Below are 27,385 nucleotides of genomic sequence, written 5' to 3' on the forward strand. Positions count from 1 at the left end.
AAACATACTTTTTTTTTTTCTTCCCCGATGGCTGGTTTGCATCTAATGCTGTGCCCTTGAGCTAGATACTTAACCTTAGCAGCTCCAGCAAACACATGGCCTTCGAAATGGCTTTGAAAATGTAAACCTATCTTCAGATATAAATTTCTCCCGTCAACCGCTTGAACTAATGCTCATTTTGCCCCCTATGAAATGACACGGGGAGAAAAAAACCAGACACCAAACTCAGTGTAACACAATAAAACTGTATTACATTTGTGCTTAAAATTATTACAATTACAGTATTTACAAGCGTTGTCCTAAAAATAAACATCTCATGCTGGATGACACATAAAAAGAAAGAATTGTACAATAGGCAAGCAAAAGGATTTTTTTTTTTTTTTTTTATGTACACCTTCGTTTTATAGAGGACATTTTTGAAGTGTAGAAAGAACGCTGAGCGGACGGTTAACTCGTGGACGAGGAGGTCAAGATGATGAGGCCGCGATTGGCGAGCGGAGTCGCGCAGCCGATGGCGTTCGAGTATCAGCGTGTTGAAGCGAAACCAAATTCCGGACGAGAACTGCTTAAATAAATAATCGTCTGAACATTAACTAAACGTCGCAAGGTCACCTGTACAACTGCTACAACAACAACCAGCCTCTCCATGAGCGTATCGCCAGCTTCCTAATAAAAAGTTCAATAAATACATTTCCAATTGAAAAACAAAAACCCTCAAGACAAATCTGGTCCAGTGATTTTCCAAGTATGAGGCTCGGTAGCGCCAAAGCGCTACTCTAGTCCATAATGGCTCGTCTCATTCATCATCATTATTATTATTGGCTGTTAAATTCAAACTATTGTGCAAAAGTCTCGGGCGATTTGTTGATATGGAATATACCTTACCTTGAAAATGTAGTCTAGATTTTTTCTTTTTGTTATTATCAAATTGTTTTGTGCTATTTCGATTCTGGAAAATGGACAGTTCCATTAGTGATCATCCATATTTAATTGTTGTCCAGTTCAACCCAGACATCACATCTGTATTTCAGCTATCTATCCAATTTTATAAAAACAATAATTAATAACAACGCCAAAGCCTTATGCACAAAACAGAAAAAAATAATAATAAATCGTACCGTCAGTAAAAAGAAATACATTGGAAAAATATGACATACCGATCAACTTGATGTTGACTCCGCAGACCAAACGGAGATTGCATGAGAAAAATTCCTTCAAAAATGACAAGCGATTTACACACGCACCCCACACACACCCACGCAAGTATTAAATTATTTTTTTTGCTGAAGCTTCTCTGTTTACACTTAACAACATCCAATAAAAAGGTGTTTATCCCAAAGATACACTGATTGACAATACCTCTGCGTGTTTTCAATTCAAGTAGTTGGACCGCACAGTCCTTGTCATAAAAGTTGACACATGTAAAGATCTGTCCAACAACTTGCTTTGGGTTCTTCTGAGGCAGCACTTGTCAGTCACAAATAAACAATTTTTTTTTACTTAAGAGTCCGCTTTTGGGGTCGCTGCCTGACCGCTATGTCGCGGTCTCTATGGCTATTCTGTACAGTCGAGTACCTTCGATTCCGGATGTGGCTTCGTTATGTACACGTGGGGGGGAGGGGGTCGAGCAGGAGCCGGACAGGAAGCCATAGTGCTATTTGTTGTATGATTGCAAGCTTTCCATCAGTCTTTTTTTCCATTTCCTGTGTCTTCCTCCTGTTTTTGGCCTCACCCCCCCCCCCCCCCCCGCCCCGCTCTTACGAGGGTCAGCGGACTTGGGGGGCATAGCCTTCCTTCATCAGGCCTTCTTCGTAGTCTGTCTGGCACAGGATCATGTTGTTCTTCAGGAAGAACTTGTCTCCCACGCAAAACCTGCAAGACACGAGTGGAGAAGAGCGGTGAGAAGTTAGAAAAGTATCGAGCGGTAAGGTAGCGGCACTAGCTTGTCTTTGGGAGCTAGCAATGTGCCAAACCCCTTTAGCTGGAAAATATGAAGGAAATTTAGCAACTTGGGGAAAACAGTCCCTTCCACCGTTGTTACCGAACCTCATTCATTCCCGGAAGCCAAATCCTCAGGAGGGAGAGTCCGCGGTTATTTTTTTTACAGTTCAACACAGCGCCAAGTGGAGATTACGTCGGACGAGAGGTAACTCTCACTGAATTGTCCTGAGGGTCGCTTATCTCCCTTTAGGTTGGACAAGGTCGGCGAACACCGGTGCCAGTGTTTACCAGAGGGTATGAGGGTTTTGAAGGGGGAGGGGGTTGACTGTTTCTCTTGTTTGACTTTCAATGGATACTAAGAATACAAAATTTATAGCTGGAAGCTGCGCGCTAGCTTCTGTACCTGACGTGCTCGTTGTGTTTATCCAGCGCCGGAGGGCAGATTGAGAGTATGATTTGTTACATCCGTTTGGGACCAATTAACAGATAAACCGTAAAAGGTGAGACCAATGTGTTTTGGGGGAAGAAGGCAAAAGGCATGCTCCGAGGAAGGGATTATAATTACTTAGGAAAACATTCGCTGAAGCTTTTGTGCTCAGAACACATATCACTTGAAATCACCCTTATAGACCATTAGGGGCAGTCAAGAAGGTAAAATTGGGTTTTAGTGGCAATGACGACAAATTTTCTTTTCTCGTTATTAGCCCAAGCAACAGAGTTTTAGACACGCAAAGTAGGATTTTGTGATTTGAGAACAAATAGGTATGAATGATCTGCTCCCTCTTACGTGTTCCAGTTAAGAGGTGAGCGGCAGTATTTTGGACCTCCAAAGTACGTACATCAGCTGATTGAGGCTAAGTATCATAAATGTTAAACCCCTTCGATATCTAATGGGTATCGTTCACCAAACACGATAAAACCAGTAAGAACAAACGTTGATTTATTTCCCACCATAGGTCAAATTTCTACATATTGCTACTTGAAAATAACCGCCTCTAAACTCTATTATTTTTCTGCTTACACTGTGTCCACTCTTATAATGACCTCATGTCAACCTGTTTTTTTTTTTTTTTTTTTGCACTCCTTCTCTCCTCCAGTCAAATTGTTTCTCCCCCTTTTCACCTTCCCGTGCTCGTTTCCTCTCCTCCTATTTCACACAGACAAATTGTTTCTGCTCGGTGAAATGTCAACAGCATATGTGACATCTGTGCGGCAATTTTGATGAGGATATTACACCGGAGCCCATCACAGGCGTGTCTAATAAAGGACGTTTTGTCGCCCCTGACTATTTCCAGTTCCTGGAACAAACAATAGCCGACAGTTTTTTTTTTTTCCTGCGGTTCTATTAGGTCAGGTTTGAAAAGTAGCTTGCTGTTTCTGCAACTTAAAATAAAAATAACGGCCAATTAGTGTCGCTAACGGCAACTATAGGAACTCTGCCTTTAAAAAAATGTTGGAACACAAAGTGTTATACTAAGTTGAACAAGATTGAGGACTAGGATCAAGTTATTCAAAGTCCGATTAAAAATATATAAAATACGTATCATTATTTTCTAACCATAATGAGGCTCAATGAGAGTCCCTTGACATCATTAATACAATTGTTGTATTCGTATTATGGTCATACAGCTGCTTACTGTGCATGTAGTCATCGTCGTCTGACTCTTTCTTCATTTCTCCCTTTCTTCCTTTACTTTACCGAGAGGTGAGTGTGACTAATGAGTCTTTAGAGACCTCTTGTTGTAAGGGGGGGGGAGAGAAGGGGAAAAAAATGGCTTCCACAGGCACACACTTAAAAGATGCATTGCGATGCCAGCTATATGCCCCGGAGGCACGTGTTAACTAGAGTAGTCGCTTTCCACTCAAATGAGGAAACGGGAGAAAAAGTGAGCCTCGCCACATGTAGTTAGTGTTGGGCAAATACTCGGCCTTATGAATAGGACCGCGGTTCTATGTTGTCATCCGACAACACAAGGACAATTGGGGGGGGGGATTTGTTTTTGCAGTGGGTTTAGGGTCATTAGTCATCTATACTGTGTAGCGTGGTTCTATCACTTTCTGAGGGTACGGACATAGCTGTAATCGAGCTGGGTATGTTTTCCCAAAGGCCCAATTGTTGGATGCCTCGGAAATATCTTGACTGATAATCCTGCGGTGCGGGGTGTGGGATTTTTTCCCGACCCGATCTTCAGAGAAAGTGGTCAAGGCAGACAATGGTAAGTATAGAAAAGGTTGTTTATGCTAGCAAATTATTCTTTGAATGATCAACAGGTCTACGGTTCAATCTAAACTGCAGTGTTAGCTGTTAAGATAACAGCTAGCCGGATGTCGATGAATATGCCGAATCTAAAAACCAGAGCAGATCAAACCAAATTCATAAGAAAATAGAACCGAAACTGGAAATGAATTCGAAATGTCCTTCTTTGTATATTTTCACGTGTCGTGATCATTTTCCAGATCAGGATGTGGAAGCTCGAACGCGCCTTCCCCGAACAGTCTCCCAGTTCTCGACACCAATCATACACAAAGTGACAACTATGTCCCTTATTGCCTATTAGGCCCCTGTCTAACAAGCCTGACTCATGACATACAAGGCACCCGTGGCTGAGCTTTGCCGCGCTGAACCCAATTGGCGTCAGTCTCTCCTTCCAAGGCTCAAGTATGGAGACCCCCCCCACCCAGGCCCCTTATCAGCACTGACCTTCGCCTGCACTGTCACCCATCCTGCTCCTCTCTGCTCTAACCTTCCTCCAGCCTCCCTAGACTGTGGCCTCCAGCTCATCAGGGGGAAATTGGGCCAGCACTGGCTAGATGATGAGGCTGGACGACAGCCTCATCGATTAGCTGTCCCCCACGGCTGATCTGTGGCTAACTGCTTGCTGGATGGAGGCTCATATCTCCTTCCCTATTCCCAACACCTCTTTTTCGGAAGCGGTCGCCCGTTCCTTTCGGCTCCGGCTTCCTGGCTGCCGCTCAGGTAGGGAGAATAACAGGCTCGGCAATTGGGAAGGTCACGACGGTAGATTTATGTTTGCTTTAAAGGAGCGAGGCCGCATTGGGTGCAGACACCAGGAATCGGGGCTGATGTAGGATGCTATATTTTCACTGACGGACCACGGACAAGGGGAGGGGGGGTAGTTACTTCCCTTTGCTTGATAACATTTCAAAGTCATGCTCGGAGTGGGGGAAAAAAAAAATCTGGCAGATGCACAAGTAAGATAACCACTGAGGCTTTCCCATTTATCACACTCTTCATTGCTTTGCCCTCATGGCAATACATAGATGGCTGTCAATTTGACAGTGATGGTGACAAAGAACAAAGGTCATGGTCACTCGCTCCCGTGCACTAATTGGCCTATCACTTAACCAAGGCCTTTAATAGCAGAGCATGGCAATGACTATTAGAGTCCTACAGTGATGGAATCAGAATAATCACCGGCTTCCGAGTTCTCTCGGGTAGTTTGAATGCACCCACAAAGGAACGGAAGACACGGGTTGATATATGGGAAACTATGGTGGGAGTGGGCTGGACGTTCATTCGTGATTGTAGCAATTCAACCTTCAAACGCCAATTTACGCGGCGGCTGACCTGGAGGAGCGACGGATAATTACACCGCCTGACCCCTGCCGACCCGCCGATCGCCTGCTCTGTTTATCAGATTTCACATTTTCTGACGACGTTCCACAGAGAAATCTCTGGGCCATTTGCGAGATGGATTAGATTGCTTTATTGAAGGGCCTGTCGGGGGAGCGCGTCAATGGGAGGGGAGGCGAGGAGGGGGGTCGGTCTTTCGTGTTTGTTTGAGGCCGGGGAAATGAGAGGGGACAGAGATGGTGCCAGTGCACAAGGCGAGCGGCGGGATCGGTATGCCAGACAAAGCGCAGGAGCCCATTTTCAGACGTTCCGAAACAAGGCGGATAAACTATTCAGGAAAAGCGAGATCCCGAGAGAGCTAAGAGCAATTTGCTGAAGGTCAATCTATTAATCACACTATAAATGTTGAGCATTTTACCTTACCGAAACGTGTTACTCTCTCAAAGGCATTCTAAGCCAACGCAAACAACAAAGATAGGAACATGGTAAAACTAAAGATTAAATTTGTGAGATGCAGATTTTTGATCCATTTAATTCAGAAGCCTTCAAAAAGTAATCCCATGTCAAGGTCTTCATTATTGTGTGGAATAAACAAAAACAAACAAAGGACATGTTCATATAACTCATTCTTATCAAATAAGCAATCCAAACAAATGGAGCTAAAATTCTCAAAGTGCTGTTAAAAAGCCATTATCTCTAAGTGATGGAATATTTTTTGTCCATTATAGTATAGATCTGCTGCTAGTAACAAACTGGAAAACAAAAAGTCAAAGCTGACGAACAGCTTCAATTAAATCTGGTGCCACACCATAAACCGTGGCCAGACTCCGGCAAAAATTGTGATGGGCATCTAAATGGCGCCTGCAAGGCCGCGGTGGACCGTACGAAACACACAAACGTCAATTTTATTCAACAGTCCATCAGCCGCCTTAATGTAAAAAGAAAGATTTGCCCGCGCTTAAGTGGGTTTTAATGCGCGAGAGCAGAGTTGGCCTGCCTGGGTCTAGCTGATGAAGATTAGCTGACTTCTTCTATTAGGAAAGGCTGTCTGGTGCAGCCGGCTGAAGTGGCAAGACAATAACCAAGTGCTAATTGTGCGTAACCAGGTCTCTTGTCGTTTAGTATGCACGATGTGTCTGGCTAGCGCGGACGCCGGCGACGTAGAGACTAATGTCCTTTGTGTCTGATTGTGCTCGGTGTAACCTTCGCAAATGCAAACTCACTGGCGCTCACCTACCGCAGAAGAGATATCTTACCTTTTGTCGCATTGAATTACAATATGTGGGCACGGTGTACGGAATAAAATGTAATATACACCCCGAGTCCACAGTATTGGGATCAATCGGGTCTTGCTTCACAAATAAAGCAACCAGTTTTGGCTGACACCGTCTGGGATATTGATACAGCATATCAAATTATTTCTTGAAATATTTCGACTTCTTTGTGGAGCTGAATCAACTAACCAAAATACACTAGTGTTAGCGTTAGAGCTAGGCTATTTTCTCTTTTCTAGAGTCTCCTAAAAATAAAATAAAAATAAATAAAAAAATCCATAAGATCTGATCTACGGAAAGTTTTAATTTACGTTTTACATTCTCGATGAGATACGTCATTGCTGTTTCCTTGAGTTGCAGTTTTCTAAAAATTCATTGAATTCCAGAAAAAGTCTACATTGTTGTCTTTGTAAAAGCACATTTGTGGTACAAGCAGTCACCTCTGACCAGGTTCAGGATCTGAGTAGACTTCCAGTAATGAAAACTGATGGAAGAATAAGTACAGAGGGGCCCCTCTAGTTTTGTCTAGCCTGAAACTCCGCAGTCGTAGTACAAGATCATCATCTCTATGTCCGTCTGGGGTATCTCTCTGGTCACTTGTTAGAGTGATAAATCTCTGGATGTTCAACTATCAGCGGGGTTAGTACAACTCAATCGTTCTTCCCCTAGTAGCCATTTGGCCGGATGCAGGTAGCGGCGGAGAGACGCCGGTTCAGCGCAGTTCAATCACTCACCTCTGATTGCAGAGCTGGCACGCGAAGCAGTCCAGGTGGTAGACGTTCTCTTTGGCTCTCATGACCATCTCAAAGGCTGGAATTAGCTTGCTGCAGGCTGCGCAGTTCCCCGTCACGCCAAACAACCTGCGCCACATCGAATAGCTAATATTAGTGTCTGTAAAACTGCAACTTTGGGAAGTACTGCACTTTCCAGACTGGGAATTTTTATAGACTGATCAAAATGTTCAAGAAAAAAAAGCAAGAGACCACCTTTTGCATTTATAGACTATGCTGTATATATTAAAGTTTTATTATATCCATTTTCTATCTCACTTATTTTGTTCAGGGTCGTCATCCGAGCGGGAACTGAATTCCCCCATCAAGTCCACGCAGGGTCACGGTAAAAATGTGGACTTTGAGAATCTTTTCGGATAGTTTGTCGTTTCACAGTTGTGCCCCAAGTTAGCTAAAGTTTGTAACATCTTTGATCATTAGAACACCACCACACTGATGCTATTTGTTAGCCCATCTATGATGTTTTGCATTGTCTGCTAGCGTTAAGCTAAACACACCTCTAACAAATTGGTTGTTTTGAAAACATGATTTTCTTTGTTTTATGTCAAGTTTGACTGAAGGTTTAACAACCTGACCTGCTGATATTGACGAGTATAGGTATTGGATGAAAAAGCTCTATTGGTCTTGGCCAAAGCATAAAAAAAAAAAAAAAAAATGCAGGGCCATTGAAATAGATGGGACATGGCTTCCACCACTGCCCAGGGAGGACCCTATTATTTCTCTGCCTGCTCCAGGGACTTTAATAGGAGTATTCATTAGGGATTCAGGGCTGTTACTACATAGCGACCTAGACCGGGGATACAAGGGAGAAAGGAATCTGATAACGAAATCATATAACAAAATAACCTATTAAGCAGAGTTCTTGGGGCACTTTTAGCCATCGTTGTTAAAATGATAAAACGGCATGCCACTCTCTGAGTCTGTAAGAGATCGCAATCTGATAAATGATCTCGGGGCTTGGGATATGCAGGGTTGTTTATTAACCTTCAGAAAGTATGTTTCCCAGAGGCACAGGAAGCAGATAGATTGCGCCCTCATGAATACCTCCAGAATTAAGGGCCACTGTCAACACACCTTGAGACAATGAAGGATATTGCTTCCAACGTGGTAGCTTGGTGAAAACAAAGAAGGTCTCTTCAGTGGATTATTACTGACTTAATTAAAAAAATTATGCCTTCTCCTTTGAGCCCTCTAAATTTAGATATGTCTCTGTTATCTTTCTTTTTTTTCCCTGCGTATCGCCAAAAGGCGCTGGGATGAAATGGATGAAATGATGACTTCTCTCCTTACAAAGAACGGTAATTGATCTAAAAAAAAAAAAAATAAATAAAAAAAAACAAGAAAGAGCCAGATATGATAGATTTAGTGTGAGATAATGAGCACGTGTGCTGGAGCCTAACAGCAGCACTCTGTATTACGGCGTACGACAAAATCACAGCGAGACGCCGCTTACTCTGCAGGGGTGAACGTCCTTGTCTTCCACTAACCCGAATCATTTTCAGATAGCATGCTCTCAAGGCTCCCCAGATTATAAATGATGGAAGGTATTCGCGTAAAAAAGTGATGTTATAAGCTTTCTGCCTGTCGGATTGAATCAAAACGGTGTTCTGTTTCACCGTTTCATTTTTTGCCGGGCGTCTGTCCTGAAATTCGTCTGGCCCGCTCTGTTTAAAAAGTCTGTCACAGCGCTTTGCTCTCAAAGATTCTCGATAGACGTCCTTGTGCCCTGTTGCTATTCCCCGTTGTGTCTACCGAGGCAATCAATAACAAAAGACTCCTACTTTCCGCCGGGATCCGTCCTCATTGAAGTTAAATCCTTACAAAACACGGAGGAAACTTTTTTCGGAGGTCAGATTGGTAGAAAACGATTTGAACATTGCTCAGTGATGATTATTGCGTAATATGGTTGAAGTCTCTTATATGCTGAAACGCCAACGCATCTGACCGTTCCTCAATTGATGGTGCCTCTAGGTCAAGTGGTCCTTTTTTACATCAATTACCACCTGGAAAAATAACAACCAATACAGCTCAAAGTACAAAATGAGACTGGAGGGTTTTATTCTTAAAAAGTACAATAAATATTATGTAACATAACCTTAGGCGATTCGATTTTTGAGACGATTCAAGGATTATAAAAGTGCCTTATATAAGCTGAAAAGTACGGTAAATGTTTGAAAACAAATCGTTCCTATAAATAAATATATCGCGCTTCAAAAATTTTGATTCTTTCTCATTGTAGATGACGTCAATTAAATGTCAGCATGTCACGTGTTTATTTTTACACACTAAGAATTTTCAAATATTACTGAAAGTTTTAGCGTGGCAACAGTTTGACCCTGAAACGTATTATTTCTATTGCCATATTTCCTTTGGGGAAAAACTCAGACAAAAAAGAGGTATGGATTAAAGTTCTAATTTGTTTCCAAGAGGACACAATTATTTATTTATTTTTTAAGCCATCGGTCTAAGCTTCGACTCTGCTAGGGGAGAAATTAAATCTTTGATAATGTTTTCCAGCCTGGGAGCAGCATTTTTCTTGCGTCTGTGATGGATGTGCTTCTTGAAAAAAAAAAAAATATTGAAAAGAAAATGAGAAGCCCAAAGACCCCCCAGGTTCCTAAACAGACCTCCTGGCTGCTTCTCATCCACTTGTTTGCTGCATAATTCATTTGGTACCTATGTGCTACATTAACCACCGCGTTAAATGATTCAACGTCGCCTTCCGGCGTGTGTTCGCTTGCGGGGACAACACATACATTTGCTTCTCGAATCAAACCATTTTTTCTTCCCCCTCCCTCCTTCCAACAATCTGAACGGAGGCAATACAAAATCCTGATGACCATCTTTTGGACGGCGATAGCAGCTCCGGTGTGGCACTTCAAACGTGGTGGGGGAAGGCCCGCCGCGCCCTGTGGGGAGGGGAAGATGGATGGAGCGTACCTGCCACTCGTCTTTCGCCGCTCTGCCAGTTTGATGTCACGGACGCTAATGGCTCTCAGGGGAGACGGCAAATTAAGCGTGGTTTTGCTTGTAATGAATTCAAAGGCTCACACGCAATCAGACGATGAAGGCTTAGAGGCCTTGCGTACCCCGCGACCCAAAGCCTGCCATTCAATACGTTTAGCTCCGTATTATAATTGGTAATAAATAAATACGGAGTTTCTCGTGGCCTTCTCTCTTATTCTAACAGCTGCCTGTTATGTCTCCAGGGCTGCGGGATAACAATGTAAAACAGCAGGCTTGACATACACTTAATATCCACGGCTGACAAGACAGCATGTATATTTAAAGGGGTCGGGAGATACAGGCCGAAAATTAAAATTCATGCCTTGCGCAAATCTGAATTTGAAAGGGTATTGATGCAGTCAGTGCTCAATACCTTGTATTGTCGGTCAGAAGGCGTTCACTGTGTATTAGAGCCCGGTACGGCTCAGTGGTACCTATTTGATGAGTAGAGAGAGACTGTAAAAAAAAAAAAAAAATAGATACCAATTAAATTATTCCACAAGGCTTTAGCCCAGTGGACCCCAAAACCCGATCGGAGTTTGCGAATGCACAAGTGGTGTCATGCCAAATGGATTGTTTCGGCTTTGGCGAACTAAATGTGTCAAACGCAGAACGGGTTCCGTGCTCATTACCGAAGTTTTGTAAATGACGTACCTTCATAAGGAATATATTTATCCATTGGACTTGACACATAACGAGATGTAAAGACCTCCGCCAAGGTGAAAAGATTGAAGTCTCCGTTTTTTATGCAAAGGTATTCCAGCCAAACATAGGAGAGGTAGCGAAAAGTAGCGGAATCTTTTTGGACTATAAGGCGCACCAGCTAAAACTCGTGATTCCGGGTTCAAAATTTGCAAAAAAAAAGTTGCGGCTTATAGCACAAAATTTACATTAACTCAAACTAAAAGAATTCAATTTAAAAATAAATATGATTTTGTAAAAAAATAAACCCGACCACTTATTATTATGAGGTAGCCATTTAAAATTCCAGCCACACCGTTCGTCCTCCTTCCCCCTGATCTCCATCTTTCCCGTTACTCCCACCACTTGAATTGCCCAAGCCTCGGCCTGCATTCATCAGCTGCCGGATTAGAATTTGTTTCCTCACAAACCATTGATCATCGGCCTATTACTAGGCAAATGACAGTTAATTACCCACTACATTAACCACTGGGACCCGGGGACCGACTCTCCGTGCCATCAGTCAACATGATGAATGTGGCAAGTTCAGTAATGCATGGCCATTCTCTCGTCCGCCTGCCACGGCGAGAACAACCCCGGGATCTCACTTCCAGGCACCCAAGGAAAATCTATGGTAATCTGCATAATTACAGGCTCAGGGTTAATAACAGACAAATGATTTGTTGCATCTCAACATGGGCTATTTTTTTAATGGGATTGCGCTCAGTCCATTTGCTGATGCCGCCTGTCTGTAACAACGAAATTACTCGGGGGGGGGGGGGTGGAGTTTGTCGAATGAATTCCAATGACACCACGCAACGGTGCCCCGGTTTTATCATATAACCGCAAAGTAAAGAAAGTTACAACCGGGCGGGTAGGAAGGGGGAGGGGGAGACAGTTAAAAGTGGCAGATGTAATCAGGCTCTTGCGTTCTTCAATTTAATACCCCCAGCCTGTGTGATTGTCAGTGATTAAACAACGTTTCGGGGGCAAAATTATTTCAATTACCGTGGCCATGACCTGGGAATTGTCCGCGGGATAAGATTTTCTTCCTCGAGTGCCCCGACTTGCCTGGCTGCCAGCCTCTATCAGTTCTCATCTGCACCTGGACTCTGATATCCTAATGATGAATTATGGCCCGCTTTCCGGGAGTATACAACGCAACGTTCTCCCGGTAACTGTCAGCTCAGCGAGACGCCGCAGAGCGCCACCTAATTAGCTCTCGTATAACCTCTGCCGAGAGGTTTAACAACATCTGCTTTTCTACATTAAGCAACTTTCAGAAGATAAGCCGTACGTGCAAGGTCATGTTCTTTGTTACTTTGAGCAAGTATTCAGAACAGTGAATCGGTCTGGTGGAAATAAACGCCAGATCTGGCATGTCCCGTTTCCGAATATCTTCCTTATGTACGTGGGGAGTACCCAAACATGAAAGCAACGTACGAACTACATTTGAGCGGGAATATTTAGCTAGCTAATGCCGTCCTAGCAACGGGAATATCTGTCCGTCCAACAACGGACTGGCTAAGATCTTGGTTGTTAGCCATTTTATGGTATGCTAACAACAAATTAAAGAGAGTTTTTCAACTTGAGAGACAAATTAGTTTACTGCTAGCTAGGATGAGGTTGGTAGCAACATTAATCTATTTAAAACGAACCACCCTTTGCTCTAGAAGTTAAAGTAAAAGAATCTAAACTAACCATTCGTGTGTTTAAAGCAAAGTTATGCGGTTGTTTTACTTTGAGTTCTATTATTTTGAAAATCCTCTCTCATCAATCGGGACACAACTCAGCTCAAATCAAACGGCAAAGCTGTTTTTTTGGCAGAGCCTCCTCCCAGGTCCATTTTGAGGACGACTAAATGAAAGATTCCAACCAGATGTGTCGTTTGATAGGCACTCTCCCCGGCGCCAGCCCACCTGCTATACCACGCCGGGTGCCAGATAGTGGCACACACAAGCCTCGCAATTATCTGCACCAAACATGCACAGTCCCATGAGTCATTGCTCTTCACAGCTAATTTAACTAATCTCCACTGGAGGGGATGATCCAAAAGAATAATGCATCCAGGGGACTGAACAAGTAAGCATTTTAGTCCAATTGGAAATATCGGTGGCGGGGCCCACACAAAGACAAAAGGTGACCAAAAGAGTTTTGAAGAGAAAAACAGCATCGATGATGATGCAAAGAATTCATGTTATTGAGACGAAATTTTTAAGGGAGTACGCTGTAAAGCCACGATTGGTTGAATGAGAAATTGCTTGCAACAAAAACTTCTCTAAGAGCTTTTCTCTCAAATTAATTACGCCTGCACTTCAAACGCACCCAAAATTATATTTCCTTTGAGAGCCTGTCATTTTATTCCATCAGACGGCATTTCTTCCATGCTTTTTGGAATCCAAACAAAAGAGCTATTCTTGACCTCCGCTAAACTAAATGTAACCCTCTCTCATCAGGGACAATTAAACCAGGGTGAAAACAGACCCTCCAATGTGTGTGTGCGCGACCCTCCTTCAGACACAATCACCGCCGCCCGGTTTGACCCCTCGGTACTTTCAGATTACACGTGAAAAGCCCGGAGTAATTACAGGAAATTCACATTGGCACATTTGTGAGCTCGGTACATTATTGGCGAGGTAATTGCTTGGCGTGTGAAGTGAGTGGCGATGTAGGGGGCGGGGTTAATGGTAGCCAAGTTGTAAAGCTACAACATTTAAAAGAGTACTTTGCCAGAGCTGAACATCTAGAAAGCATCTCATTAAAAGTGTGAGTCAGGATTATATTTTCATTTATTTTAGGATGAATATAAACTAAATGGAATATTATTTGAGTGGATAAACAAGTCTCTGTTATGGCGCTTACAAAAAAAAAAGATTCTCCTCGGCTGAATCTCGGTTGATTGACGCCTTGTTGAAATGTGAACGCGCATCAGAATAAATATTCCCGCTGCTCCCTTCAACTGGATTGTCATAGCTGTCCATAGCAATCTCTTAACGTTCATTCAATTTTGTAATCATCCGATCAGCGACTCTCAAGGGGGAGGTATCCAAGTACGAACTATTGAAAAGGTCAGCTTGTTTTTACGATGTTCATGCAATTGTCCCCATTTGAGGTTGTTTTTTTTCTTTTTGAAGTATTTTAAATAAAGCCTAAAAAAATCCAACCAAGTACAATGTTAAAGTCATCACAATGGACTTGATGACATTGACAGATATGTCTGTCAAAAGTAATGTCAAAAAATGAAGTGACCCAAATCACCTTTCCAATCGCGTAACGGTTTATTATTTAGTGTTCCGATAAGGCAGCAATGTGTGAAAGCCAGGCAAGGTGCGAAACAAAGGCGATATTGCTAATGAATGGACGCGCTGCAATGCCAATTAAATTAATGAGACCATACAAAGCCTCGAAGGTTTGGCCGGAATATGTGAAACCGTTAAAGGCCGGGGAAGGGGGGGGGGTTCTCTCGAGAGGACTGAGGTAGACGGGCTTTTAATTGTTTGCGTTGGGATAAGTGCTTGTCCTTTCAGAGAAGTGAAGGGCAAATTGTGCTTTTGTGTGAATTGGTTGACAATGACTTGCTGTGCGTTTATTTGCTTAGCATATGGAAGAGAATTCAAGAAAAAAAAAAAAGATTAAGACCTTGAGCAACTTATTCTATTTGCATGCAGCATAACAGCTAATTCACCATATTTGCTTTTACAACAATAACAATATTTTAATGTGTTAGCTTCACGCCAATAGAACATTAGCCGCGTCAATCTTCTGAGCAGTTTCTCGTGGTTCTACCAAAGAGATTCCAGAAGGGGTTCGCAACTGACTTTGGGTGAGAGATACCAATATTCATGTTCAAAGTGTTGACTCGGTAGGATGGTTTCGAAAGCTCTCTGAGAATTGTAAATCCTGTCTGTCCCACCCATTGATCAAGTCTTCTCTGGGGGTGGCAGAGAAATCACAGGACCGACATTTGAACACTGCTGTGCATCCCTCTGATTGCCTATTTACCATTTCGCAGATTAAAAGTACCCGAGGAAACTGACATAGGGTGCAATCAATGCAGCGGTAGCCACTCTGCAGTCACTGGCGTGTTCTTCCTGCCTCAGAATACAACCCTCATACAAACGGTAGGCATGAACACCCCCCCCCCCCCCCCCAAAAAAAAAAGAACCCCAATAAACTCTGGACACCAATCAGCCTTTGAATTACTTCCACTTGGGTGATTTCCTGCATCATGTTTGCCTGGGCAAACAATTTCCCGATGAAAACCGGATCATGTTGACAGTGTTGTATCAACTCGACAAATATTCGGCAACATCTGCGGTATCAGATAGGTCTTCTATCGAGGTTGCACGTGCCAATGTTGTCAAGTGACCTAATGAAGTTGTTAATTCCTTTGTTGAGTGACTTGTTTGTCAATGTGGCCTAGCCAAGGGCAAAGCAGTGTGTAGCATTAGCATTCTTGTCTTTCTTTTTGGCATCCTCATGAATAAATCAGACTGTTCAAATTGCCACATTTACATCTCATTTCACACAAGCGGAGCACGGCAACGGGGACCGGGCTGGACTCGGTTAAGCAAAGCGGACTTCCCCATAGTGGAGTGCGTTATCTGCGATATTCAGGTTTTTACAAAGCCTCACGCGACTTCAATCCGGAGAGTGCCGTTATCGTTCCAGAAAGGGGGGAAACATAAAAAAACATCATATTGCGTCCTCAAAGATGCCGCGATGAAAAACAAAACTGGACCGATAAGGCGTGTCTCCCCGACAAGTCTACGTAGAATAACTCACCGAGTGCCCGATCGCTCGATCTGGCAAACATGCGGTTTGGAAGGTTGTAGCGGGATGACGGTTAGGCATTGGGGGGATGCACAATAGTGTCTGGCAGTTCCGCTAGGCCGCCCACTAATTGAGAAGTCGCTCAGGGGTTCAGCACAGGTCTCCCAGCCCTGCCTAAACCATTCAAATAACGCCTGTAAGTGGGGCTGACACCAACCAATCAGCAATTTGCAATGCTGTTTTCCACAGCTCTGCGTCCGTCTCCTCGCTTTCACCCCCGCTCTGTTTTAACAGCTGCAACGGGCAACCATCGCCGGCGTCTCGGTGTCTTTCTCTACCCACACCCCTACTTCATCTCCATAAAGGCCTCATTAACCAGGGGGCGGCACACAAGGCCTTGCCACATCCACACACACACACACACACACACACACACACACACACACACACACACACACACACACACACACACACACACACACACACACACACACACACACACACTACTGTGTCGACGCACATTACCACACTAATTGCCGGCAAACCCGAACTGACTGACTCACGGATCAGGTTCCACCCAGCTCCATAATGGGGCTTGACTCCTGCTCGCACACTTCCGCTAACAATACGAGACGACGAGTTCATGTGACCTTCCTAATGTGGAACATCACCTCTGACATCGGCACGGCTGTCACAATGGACAGGCAAAAAAAAAGGAACATTTCTGTCATTTGGGTATGAAAGGATATCGTCGTTTTTTTTTTAAATACCCGATTGATCAATTAGGAGCCGATATTAGCGCGATTAAAATTGGCAAAATTCCTGATTTGGTATCTACACTTCCAAAAGTCTATACACGAGGGAGACATCGGGCTTTTTCGGATTTACCGATGGTTCCAAAACGCATGACCGTGAAACAAAATAAAAACGGCGTATGCCAAAACTTGCAGGGATGGAGGTGGGAGGGAATGCTGCAGCGCCGTGAGAGGTAAACACAAAGCCTGTTATCATCCTCTCACATGCTAGCAAAACAGACGCAGGAGCCAAATATGTGGTGGCGCCGTGTACACGGCAAAGCTTGAGCCCCGTGATTGCGGACGTGAGCCCGATTTCCAACAAGCGGTACAGTTCAGTTTGCTTTGGACCTCAAAACAGGGTTCCGAAAAAAAAAAATTGCAGTTAAACATCGTTTTTTTCCCTCCTTATCAAATGATTTGCTGTGTAACAAAAATGGGAAATGGACCAGACTTAAAACTCTACTTAATCTGTAAAGCCTTACCCAAGAGGAAACGGGATATTAATATATGCATGGAAATGACCTGCGGCACTGCCAGTAAAGAGGGGTCACTAGAGGTCAAATAGCCGCCAAACTGCACTTGAGTTTAATTAAAAAGACAAAGGGGGGCATAATTTTGGAGTGGACAGCGAAGATTACCATTCAATGAGAAGGCGAGCTGGTTCTTTCAATGGGCCCGCGTTCCCCCCCCCCCCCCTTTCCCACAAGTCCCTCCGCCATCTTCTCATCCCTTTGATGTGAATATAGACCATTTATTAGGGCCAGAAAGGTTAATCTGGAAGGAGAGAGGATATCACATGGTCGCGGTCGGCACGGGCGGAGAAATCGGCGGCGGGTTGCCGCGGCGGAGGAAAGTTCAAATTCACTTATCAGGTAATCAACTTCTCCTGTGTTTAATGAAAAACCTTGAAAGAGCAAAGTGGGACATGGCGAGCTTTGAGTGTTTAAAAACTTGATTTGCTTGAATGAATTTAACACAATGGGAGTCAATATTCATTACGGGGAGGTCTGCTCGGTCAGAGGGGGTTCGTGATTGGGACGGCCGCATGATTTACTATATTACAAAGTAACACAAGATGATGGATGTGTTCAATTGCACAAAGTAACTGACTCAATGAATTTTTCATTACCCTGGTTGATGTGTTTGGGACAGAGAATTAGATAAGCCCGCTGATGAAACAGAGCTGCGGCTGTGTAGCGAGAAACCCTGAGGGTGCCGTTTTTTTGTTTTTTTTTTTAGATTTGTTCATTTAGCACACTTCTGTCCAAATTTAGACAACTACTTTTATATGAGCCGACTTTAATCATCACAATTTGGGGAGAAGGAATAACATAAATATAACTGGGGATTGTATTTAATCAAAATATATCGCACTGAAGGGAGCACGGCGGTGAGCTTGCGGACGGTCGAGTCGGATCTTGTGTGGGTTTTCTCTTGGTACTTTGTCTTCCTCCCACGTTTATAGAAATGAATGTAGGGTTAATTGAGGACTATATTGTCCGTGATGGCCTTTCTCATTTCCAAAATGGCCGCACCAACGAAAAGCGGTCATCTTACATGAAACAGATTTAATGGATGTTTGGAATAAACTCAATAAGAACAATCCTTAAATAATGATTACTATTTACATCCCCCCAATATAAAAACTTTAACAGACTTTATAACTGTTTTATCACCGCCCTGGAGTTAGCCCACTGTTGCTCTCACTGGCTTAATTGTTTAATCAGAACTTGACTCACGATACCCATGTCTGCCCTGTTAACTTCAAAAAGAATATTAATCAGTTCTGATTGATGGCTCAAAGTTGCGTCGGTGTCATAGCTGCAAATTAAAAAAAAAAGCCCGCCCAACCTAAAGATGCGAACGGAGAAAAAAAAGGAAAAAAAAAAAACCTTGGAGAATTATATAAGTCTACCAAGAATTCGTGACGGTGGGAAATCAATAGAGCAACAATAACAACACATAACGGCGCAGGCGGCACAAGCGGACCATTACAGTAAACACCGTGTTCGGCTAGAGTGAGCCGTCTATTCACCGGTGAGTAATCATCTCACTGTCTAATACGCAACAGGAGGATCGGAAGGGAAAATAGTAGCCAACCAACTTTACTCCACAGGCAAGTTTGTGTTTAGAACATGAATTCATTGCTGTCTGACTAAACTAACCATTTAAGTTATATGTGTGGTGTGAATGTAATAACACTCCGCAACTGTAGGGGGAAGCCCTGAGCCATACAGGTGAAAACATTTTGATATTCATCAGCAGTAAAATGCACATTGTTATTCCTTCATTTTGAAATGAAAATATTTGAAAATGTCAGAAACATTATTTGGAACAAGACAGGTAATGAGTCCCAAGCTGACAGTCAAAGCTTAAAATAGAACACTGGTGGTTGACCTCAATGTCATTACTCAATGTTCTGACAAATAAGCGGGTCACGATGCCAGTCAGCAAAGTGGCCACCAAATTAACATTTCTCGCAGCTGGTACGACGTGCAGCTGGTCACTTGAATTGTAAAACTGAAGGTCACTGTCTCGCAAATCTATACACATCGATCTCAGTTTCTGTAATGGCTTTAAAAATAGTCAAATATACCCTCAAGATGACTAATTTTTATACAATTTTACAGTCAAGACAGAAATGGGAAGAAGGGAATTCAGTGTTGGATTGTTTGTATCCTACTTCTTTAGTTACGGTAGCATCTATGCCAACTGCCATTAGCCATTTACAGTGTTTCACATTTTACGCTAGCATTAAGCTAGTGGGCTCATGTTCGACAAAACTACTGGTTTGGTTAAACATTTTGGTGTTTACGAACACAATGTTACATTCTATTTTGTTTTATGTGTTCGTCTCACGCAAGATTTTGTGACAGTCTGGCAGTGTGTAGCAGACACCTCTCCTTCCTTCCTTTGAACATTTGATTATCAGGTAGGTAAGGTAGGCTTCACTTCACTGCATTATTTCGATAAACTACACTACTTTTTTTCCCTTCGACAATCTTTCAGATCGCTCCTCTCACTTTAACAGCCCACACTGCCAGATTCTCCTCTCAAGATGTGTGGGAGGAATCACGCAGCAGTATCTCGGGTGCCTTCAAATCCCAAACATAAACAGGGGAGTGCTTTTAGGCCTTTTACACTTAGCCGTTAAGACATCAAGCTAATAGCTGTAATTGCCTTTTTACAGCATTCTGTCCTAAATCTTAACATGCAGATATCAGAAAACCTTGACTGACCTAACCAAATGCCGCAGGAACTCCAATAAAAGTTATCATATCGCAACAATGGACGTCTGTTACCGATAATATCTACCCGTATTTGTGTGCCGTGACCTGAAAATTCGTATTTAATCCAACAGGAAACGAATCGGGGCCGTCAGTGTGGAAGCAGCGATTCTCATTCTACTATTTACAGTTCGGCCATGCTTTCACAACCTTAATTATTTCCAGTGTAATCTCAAAGAGACGAGCTAATTATGCGGCGCCGCTAAAATGGTTATAAACCCTCATGAATTGCGCTAACAAGAGATATCCCATAATGTGTCTGTGATTAACATTGCTCTCATTTTTATGTGTGCCGCTTCTACTGGCTCTGAACACCATTTGAATGTTGCCATCGTTGCCATCAAATTTTTTTTTTGCTACTTGTCAATCTATATGAAATGAAAGCTTCTGGACTAGATGTTTCCCCTTGTTTAGTAATAACGGAGAAGTACAACGCAAATAGAAAAAGACTTCCGAAAGTTTGCGGAAAGGTTTGTTTAAAAGCACCAGGTGGTGACATCTTCATTTTTCACAGGCCCAAAAGTGAGGCTGCACAGATTTCCTGGCGCTCCCCTATGCATTATTCTTACTTTAAGCAGCACGTCTCTTCAGGGGGACGGGAAAGGGAGGGGAGGGATGGGGGAGTGTATTGTTTTACAACACACCCAGCTGCGGCCTAGTTGCCTGGCCCGGGGTTCTTTTTCAAGGAGTTGTCTTCGGTGACCCCTCTCTCTGGCAGTTATTAATAATAACACGTGCCGGGGAATAGTTCACCTTGTAGCGCTGAGGCCGCTGCATGTATGTCTAGCCTCATACGTGAGGGGGGGGGGGGTCTCCAGGGGGGGGGGGGGGGGGGGAGAAAGAACAGGACGAAGTAGGGGGAGGTTCTTGAAAGGTAGCCAAGCTGAGATGCACACAAAAGACATCAAATAAAGTTTCCCCTCCTTGCATGTAATTAGAATCAGGTATCATGGACGGTCTTGCTAAAGCGATGGAGAGTCTGATTAGCCGCATCAAAGACGGCCAAGAGGGCCGAGACTTCTGATGAAGGGCGAGCGTGCCGAACGGGAGGGGTGGAATCAAAAAAAAAAAAAAAAGAAAAAGATGAAGGCTAAAGATGCTGAAGTGCCGAGGCTGACAGACTGAGTGCTGCATTCTCCACCTCCGAGTCGCCCATTAAAAGCTCGAGCAGGCGAAGCCTTTTGTGCATGCTGAGTGCTCCATTGTAATAACAAGCAGCCCAGATAGAATTCAATCTAAAGCCTCAATGAAGCCTCCCTGACAAAAAATTCTACCGCTAACGTGTTCAAAGCGCTCGACAAATTGAAGGCTGCCTTTTCTTTCCGAGTGCAAAGAAAATATTTTAGGTTTCCCAGGAAAGGATGTGTCTCGTCAGTTTTTTTTTTTTTTTTTGGCAGCGGGAATTTGTGCAGCTTGACATCTTAATTGATTACGTGGAATGCTGGTTTTATCTAAATATGGCGACGGTGCAACGAGTAAGTAATACTGCTGGCATTCATGGGCACAGCGGGCATCGTGACCTTTCGCAGAGCCACATTCGTCAAGACACAGATGGCTACCTTTGTAAGCCCCGCCTCTAAAAAAAAAAAGGGCAGAAAGAATATACAAATGACGGAAAGAGGAAAAAAGTTATTTCACGCAATTTATGACACTTAAGTTCTGCTACCTGGCCAATCAAAAATGCCAGATCGTATCACGTGACCTTTCACAACAAATACGCATATGAAGCGATACTAAGCTGATAAATAAAAAGCAAAGTGTGGAGAGTCTCTGTAAATTGGCAAATCATCACCAACAGCCTCTGAAATATTTTTCTTTCATTCTTGCACGTTTCCTCTCTTTCGGGTTTTCTTTCGTGGGGAAACAAAAGTAATAGACTATGGGCTGGAGGAAATAAGTTTGCTTAAAAAGTTCATTTTAATACATTTTAAATTTTAACGTCAAACCACTTCTGAGAGCTTTTAATCTTTTCAACTACAAAAAAAGCGAGACAGATACGTAAATCATTTCAAAACTTCCCACCGTAAACCTGAATAATGAAAATAATAAACAGTTGAAAAAATGTGGTTGCACAAGTGTGCACACCCTTATAACCGAGGATGTGGCTGTACTCAAAATTAATCAATCACATTCAAACGCATGTTAAATGTGAGTCAGCACCCACCTGCCTTCATATGTCAGAAAAAGCCTACCAGAACATCTGAACTTAATTTGAGACGAGTCAAAGGCACTTTAAACATTCCCATTTAACATGCGTTGTGTGAAAGGGTGTGTCGACTTTTCTTATCCAATCCTGGGCGAGATTTCCCGCTTTGATCCCAAAACGCGGCCTTGGACGCTAACTCAAATGCACACTCGGAAAACGACGTTTGTGAGTAATCACACGGCGCAGCAAACGGAATATCCCTTTTCTTATTAAAGCGATGACACATGTTCACGAGCGCGAATGTATCTAAATGAGATTTCCGAGGAGAATAGATGGCTTTGAGACAGGCTAAGCTTTTTTTTTTCTCTTCACTGCCTGTCACTCGGCTGCGATAAAGGTTGACGTGATGTCACAGTCACGCCTGACGCCGACATACAAATGCGTAATAAGCTTGATGTGAGATATAAAAAAAATAAAAAAATAGCTTTTTTTTTTTTTTGAAGGAGAGGCATAAAAATAATATTGCTCTAAACCATGCTCTACATTTGGTTATCACTCAGCTTTCTTAAAAACTTGAATAAATCCAGCTGTGTTGACTGGTGTGCGCATTTGCTTGCGTTCACAATCTTAGTAAAACCACTGTAGAGGAAAATTGGAAGTCGGGGGAGGAAGAAAAAAAAAAAAAAGAATGAATACATAGATAAATAAATAAAGCCGGTGCTGCTTTTAAAATGGATGCTTGGAATTTACAGTTTTCCATTAAGTGATGCCCGACAGCTTTTATTTTTTTTTTTTTTTTTGCATTCGGCCCCGGTCCTTCCCTGGCCTCTGTGGCACTTTGGTGCGCGCGTTTAGCTGTTAGCGCCCTGCCTGGTCGAAAATAGCGCATCAGCATAAACAAAGTGGCGCTATTACCCGGAATCACCGACGGAAAGCCTGCAAAAGGATCGTTTATGGAAACGGCGTTCTCCATATTCATAGGGAGCAAAGTACAAATCAAGCTCTAGGAGATAATACCTGTAATTTTCTTTACATTTTCTCGCCGTGCGCTGTATTCAATCGCACCGGGGGACTGCTGGATCCTTAACTATTATTCCCACTGTTTATTTCTTTTCATTTTACGGGGGGATTATTACTTCTCTGCTGGTTTTAGACCCCTGTAGGATTCTATTAACCCTTGTTATGTCAGGCTTAATAACATACCAAACTGCTAAACAGAATAGGAGCACCTCGTGTCAGAATATAAAAAAATGGACAGAGTCTGAAATCATGATTTTTTTTTTTTCTCCTTGCTTCTAACCCCGGGCTGACACAAGCGAGATAAACACAAGTCCAAATAATATACAGAAAGTGGGGTTTTTTTTACGAGAGCGGGCGCACCGTTACGGTAGGGTGGGGTGGGGTGGGGGGGTCATGAATCTGTCGCAAGTCCTGATAACGTAAATCATTCAATTTTAAGGCAAGGTTAGGCCGAGTCAATGTAATGTCCTCGGCAAGTGATGGAAAGTCTAAAATAGCGGATTTTTTTGTAATATCGTCGTCATTGATTGCCCTGGTGATGGAGTCTGACTTTTTGTGTGGTTTCCGCAGATCAGATGGCGAGCGCTGGCGTTTGCTAGATGTGCCCGCTCATTAGCCGCCAGTATTGTGATGGCGAGAACTGAATCAATTCAGTCACCTTGAAGATGAAAGAATAACATGTTGGAGCTTGGGAGACGAAACACATTTTGGAAAAGGCCAGAAATTGGCTGACGAGGAAGTATGCCGTTATTATTTTCAATATTTGAGAACTTGATGTTGTTAGCTCGCAAGCTAGCCGGTGGCTAGCATCTCTTGTTGCGTAGATATAAAAAAAATTAAATTAAATGGTTTAGGGTTATGGTTAAGGTAAGGTGATCAAAGTTTAGGGTTAATTTCATCTCCTCAAGGGAAGACTTAAATAGACTAATTTTACGCAGAAAACTATTAGCTCCGCTTACAACCATTTGTACGTTAATATTGGAAGTATTTTTTGAGGTGTTACTCATCCGGCAGATCCAAAGCAAATAAAAACATTTCCCAGCAGTGTTAGAAATGTCTTTGTAATCCGGACACATACAACCTGACCTCTAAAATGTGAGATTTGAATAGAAAACGCAGAAATGTTTGTTTAACGTCCCTTACCGTAGGTAATCTCTCCGGCAGAGGATGAGGTTGGCTTTGGTGTAGAGCGTGGAGCCCACCTCGCCCAGCCTGCAGTCGCAGCAGGCGCACTTGAGACAGTCTTCGTGCCAGTACTTATCGAGGGCCTTCAGGAGGTAGCGGTCCTTGATCTTCCGGTTGCAGCCGGCACAGCCTTTTGGCTTCGTGTCCGGCTGGACGGAAAGCATTTGTATACCTGCGACAAAACCAGAGACAGAAAGCGAGATTTAGACGAAAAATCAAAGTTGGGTTCAAGTTTCAGTTTTGTAACATATTTTGGCTTGATGGGTATGCCTGAGAAAAGAAATCATAAAAATAAATAAAATATATGTTAAAAAAAATCTTCAGTTTCTGTTGTAAAGTACGCCGGAGAAAACCAACCAATCAGAGACTAGTTAAGCATTCAGTGTCTGATTGGTTGTTTTTTCTTAGGCGCTGTGGTTTATTGGATGTCTTAACAAATGATAAAATTACTTTTTTAAACGTAAACTTGAAGATACTAAATGTGTTTTTCCTTCCTGGTGAAGGCCAAAGCAAAAATTGTCGACGGTGTTTTGAAGAACTTCTCAACCCCAGTAACAATAAACATCCATAGCGATGAAAAGATGTGGAAATTGGAGTGTGCATCATCTTTCTAAATTCATATTTAAAAAAAAAATGCGGTGGAATCACACGGACCAAAAAGTAAAGGCACACTTTTTTGTTGCTTGTATGCGAGAGAAATTGCTGAGGCAGCTAAAAAGAAATGTTAAAACCATGTTTATCTGGAAGATGGCGTTTATAAATCCTGCTGTGTCAATATGAAGTTTTTTATTGGTTTAACTTTAAAATTTGTCACATTTTATCGGTGTTTTCCTGTAAAGTGTGTTGACCATATTTAGCAGTGGGAGGGAGCACGAGGAGGGGGGGGGGGGGGGGTCTCAACAAACAGCCCACACAGCCACAAAGAACACTTTTTGGACACTTTTTTTTTCCTCTACTGTTTTTAAATGTGCTGACCTCCTCCGTATTTAAAGGGGCGTGGCTACAGACGAGAAGCTTTGCAGCCCGTCTGTATTGTTTGGCCTGAGCAGACTGGGGAGAGCCTTTGTTGGTCCATTGGGGGACTTAAAGAAGAGGTGGGGAAGGGTGAGGGAGGGAGGGAGGGGGGGGGGCATCAGGCTGGAATTAGTATTCTCCCACTATTCCCTGAGGAGAGGCGTACCCCCGTTCCCCTTTGTCCAACATTCACCACACGCACTAGTGCTCAGTTTAGTTTCAAATCATGCAATTTTTTTTTCTGCTAAGATCACATAATAAGAGTTATTCTTTTGATGATGTTTTTAGTTTACAATTTTTGACTACCATCAAGCCATCATACAGTTAGATTAAAGCTAAATCGGCATTTTATTGGTTTTCAAATTGAGTCGCAAAGTAGAAGTCATGAAAAATATGAAAACTGAGTTCATTGAATGCAACAGCTTAACTCATCAAAAGTATGACTAAAAAAAATACAACTTCAAATATGATGTTCATTGTTTTTTAAGTTTTGATCAAATTGAATTTAAAGTGCATTTAGACCAGAAGCCAGTTGATAACTTTATAACAAAAAAAGTGTTCTGGATTAAGTTTGAACAACATGCTCATGTATTTATAGTCCAACTTCTGCATTGTTGTTGTTTTTTTGTGTTCCTTGCACGAAGGTGTATTTGCAGTATCCTCAAAGATTAGGCCGGTTGAATGTAATCCTATTCCCACTTCTAAATTTCTAATCCCCCTGGCAACACGCAATTACAAAATATTCCATTAAGAGCAAATTGTGCAAAATGTTTTTTTTCTTCGCCATAATGAGGAAGGCCACATATATAAAGTCCTCTATTTCTGCTCAAACTTTCGAGTAACTTCCACTTTGTTTACATTTTCAACATGTGCGTTCTGTCGCTCTAAATAAAGTGGCAGGCAACATGTCTGAATTTCTCCTCCATCTTTTCCCTTCAATACCATGCACAAAGTCCGTTTTTCAAACTATTGTGGGTGGTTCGCTCTCAAACCGGGCTGCGGTGCGCCAGCGAGCTCAACTCATTTGTTCCAGCGAGTTGCGGCTGTTGATTTGTTAATTGGCTGGATTTAGAGAGCGCGCGGGCTCGCTCGCCCCCTGGTTCCTCTCGGCCGCTCCTGTTCAGCCGCACTGATCCGTCCCGCAGCCTCGTTAACACTACAAAGTCCCCGCTGCTCATTACCAAAGCCAGAGGAAGAAAAAAGGGGGAGCCGGTTTCGATCCCCCCCCCCCCCCCCCCTCCGCAACTCCGCAATCAAGAAGAAGGAGAAGGGGAGAAGCATGGCAGGAATTCGGCCACTTGCCTCTTCCGATTGCCGGTGGAAGAGGAGAGTGGGTGGGTGGGGGGTGCCTGAACAAAAGCGTCATTTTCCCATAAAGGAGGGAGGGATGGGGGGGATGGGGGGGATCACAGCTGCTCGGAGCTTTAATGATATCTGTTTTATTTGCTTGCTGGCTCGTATCCTCCATATAGCGGGGTTGCGCGTCCCCCGCGGTCACATGCATCATCACCGGATGGAGGACGTCAGAGGAGACGACCCCCCCCCCCCTCCCCTCCTTTACCTAAACCTCCCACTATTTGCTGACATTTCACCCGATCACTTTAATTACCGTTGCCATAGCAGCCGAGCGATAACGAATTCGATATCGCGTTAACGCCTCACGGGGAGGTTATTTCGGAGGAAACGAGGAGTATGAGCAAAATCAGACACCGAAGCCACAAAAATCCTTCTTACCGAAACTTTTCTCCCTTTTCTGCATTTGTTGAGCCGCTTCAGCAGCATGCAACCCGGTCCAGTCGAGCAGCTGGCTTTGTTGCATACACACACACACCACACACACACATGCACACACGCAACATACACACGCACGCAGAG

General features: G+C 43.2%; 1 protein-coding gene across 1 annotated transcript; it reads right to left on the reverse strand.

Annotated features, from left to right (window-relative positions):
• On the reverse strand, positions 1 to 27,385 carry lmo3 (LIM domain only 3). The gene is made up of 4 exons (XM_085902288.1): positions 27,245 to 27,385; positions 24,455 to 24,668; positions 7,545 to 7,670; positions 1 to 1,872 (listed from the first exon to the last, which is right to left on the reverse strand). The coding sequence occupies exons 1-4, from the start codon at positions 27,327 to 27,329 to the stop codon at positions 1,767 to 1,769; spliced, it is 531 nt and encodes a 176-aa protein (XP_085758414.1). The 5' UTR covers positions 27,330 to 27,385; the 3' UTR covers positions 1 to 1,766.

This window comes from Syngnathus leptorhynchus, chromosome 21 (assembly GCF_054491065.1).
Source record: "Syngnathus leptorhynchus isolate UIUO chromosome 21, UIUO_Slep, whole genome shotgun sequence".
Classification (NCBI taxonomy): domain Eukaryota; kingdom Metazoa; phylum Chordata; class Actinopteri; order Syngnathiformes; family Syngnathidae; genus Syngnathus; species Syngnathus leptorhynchus.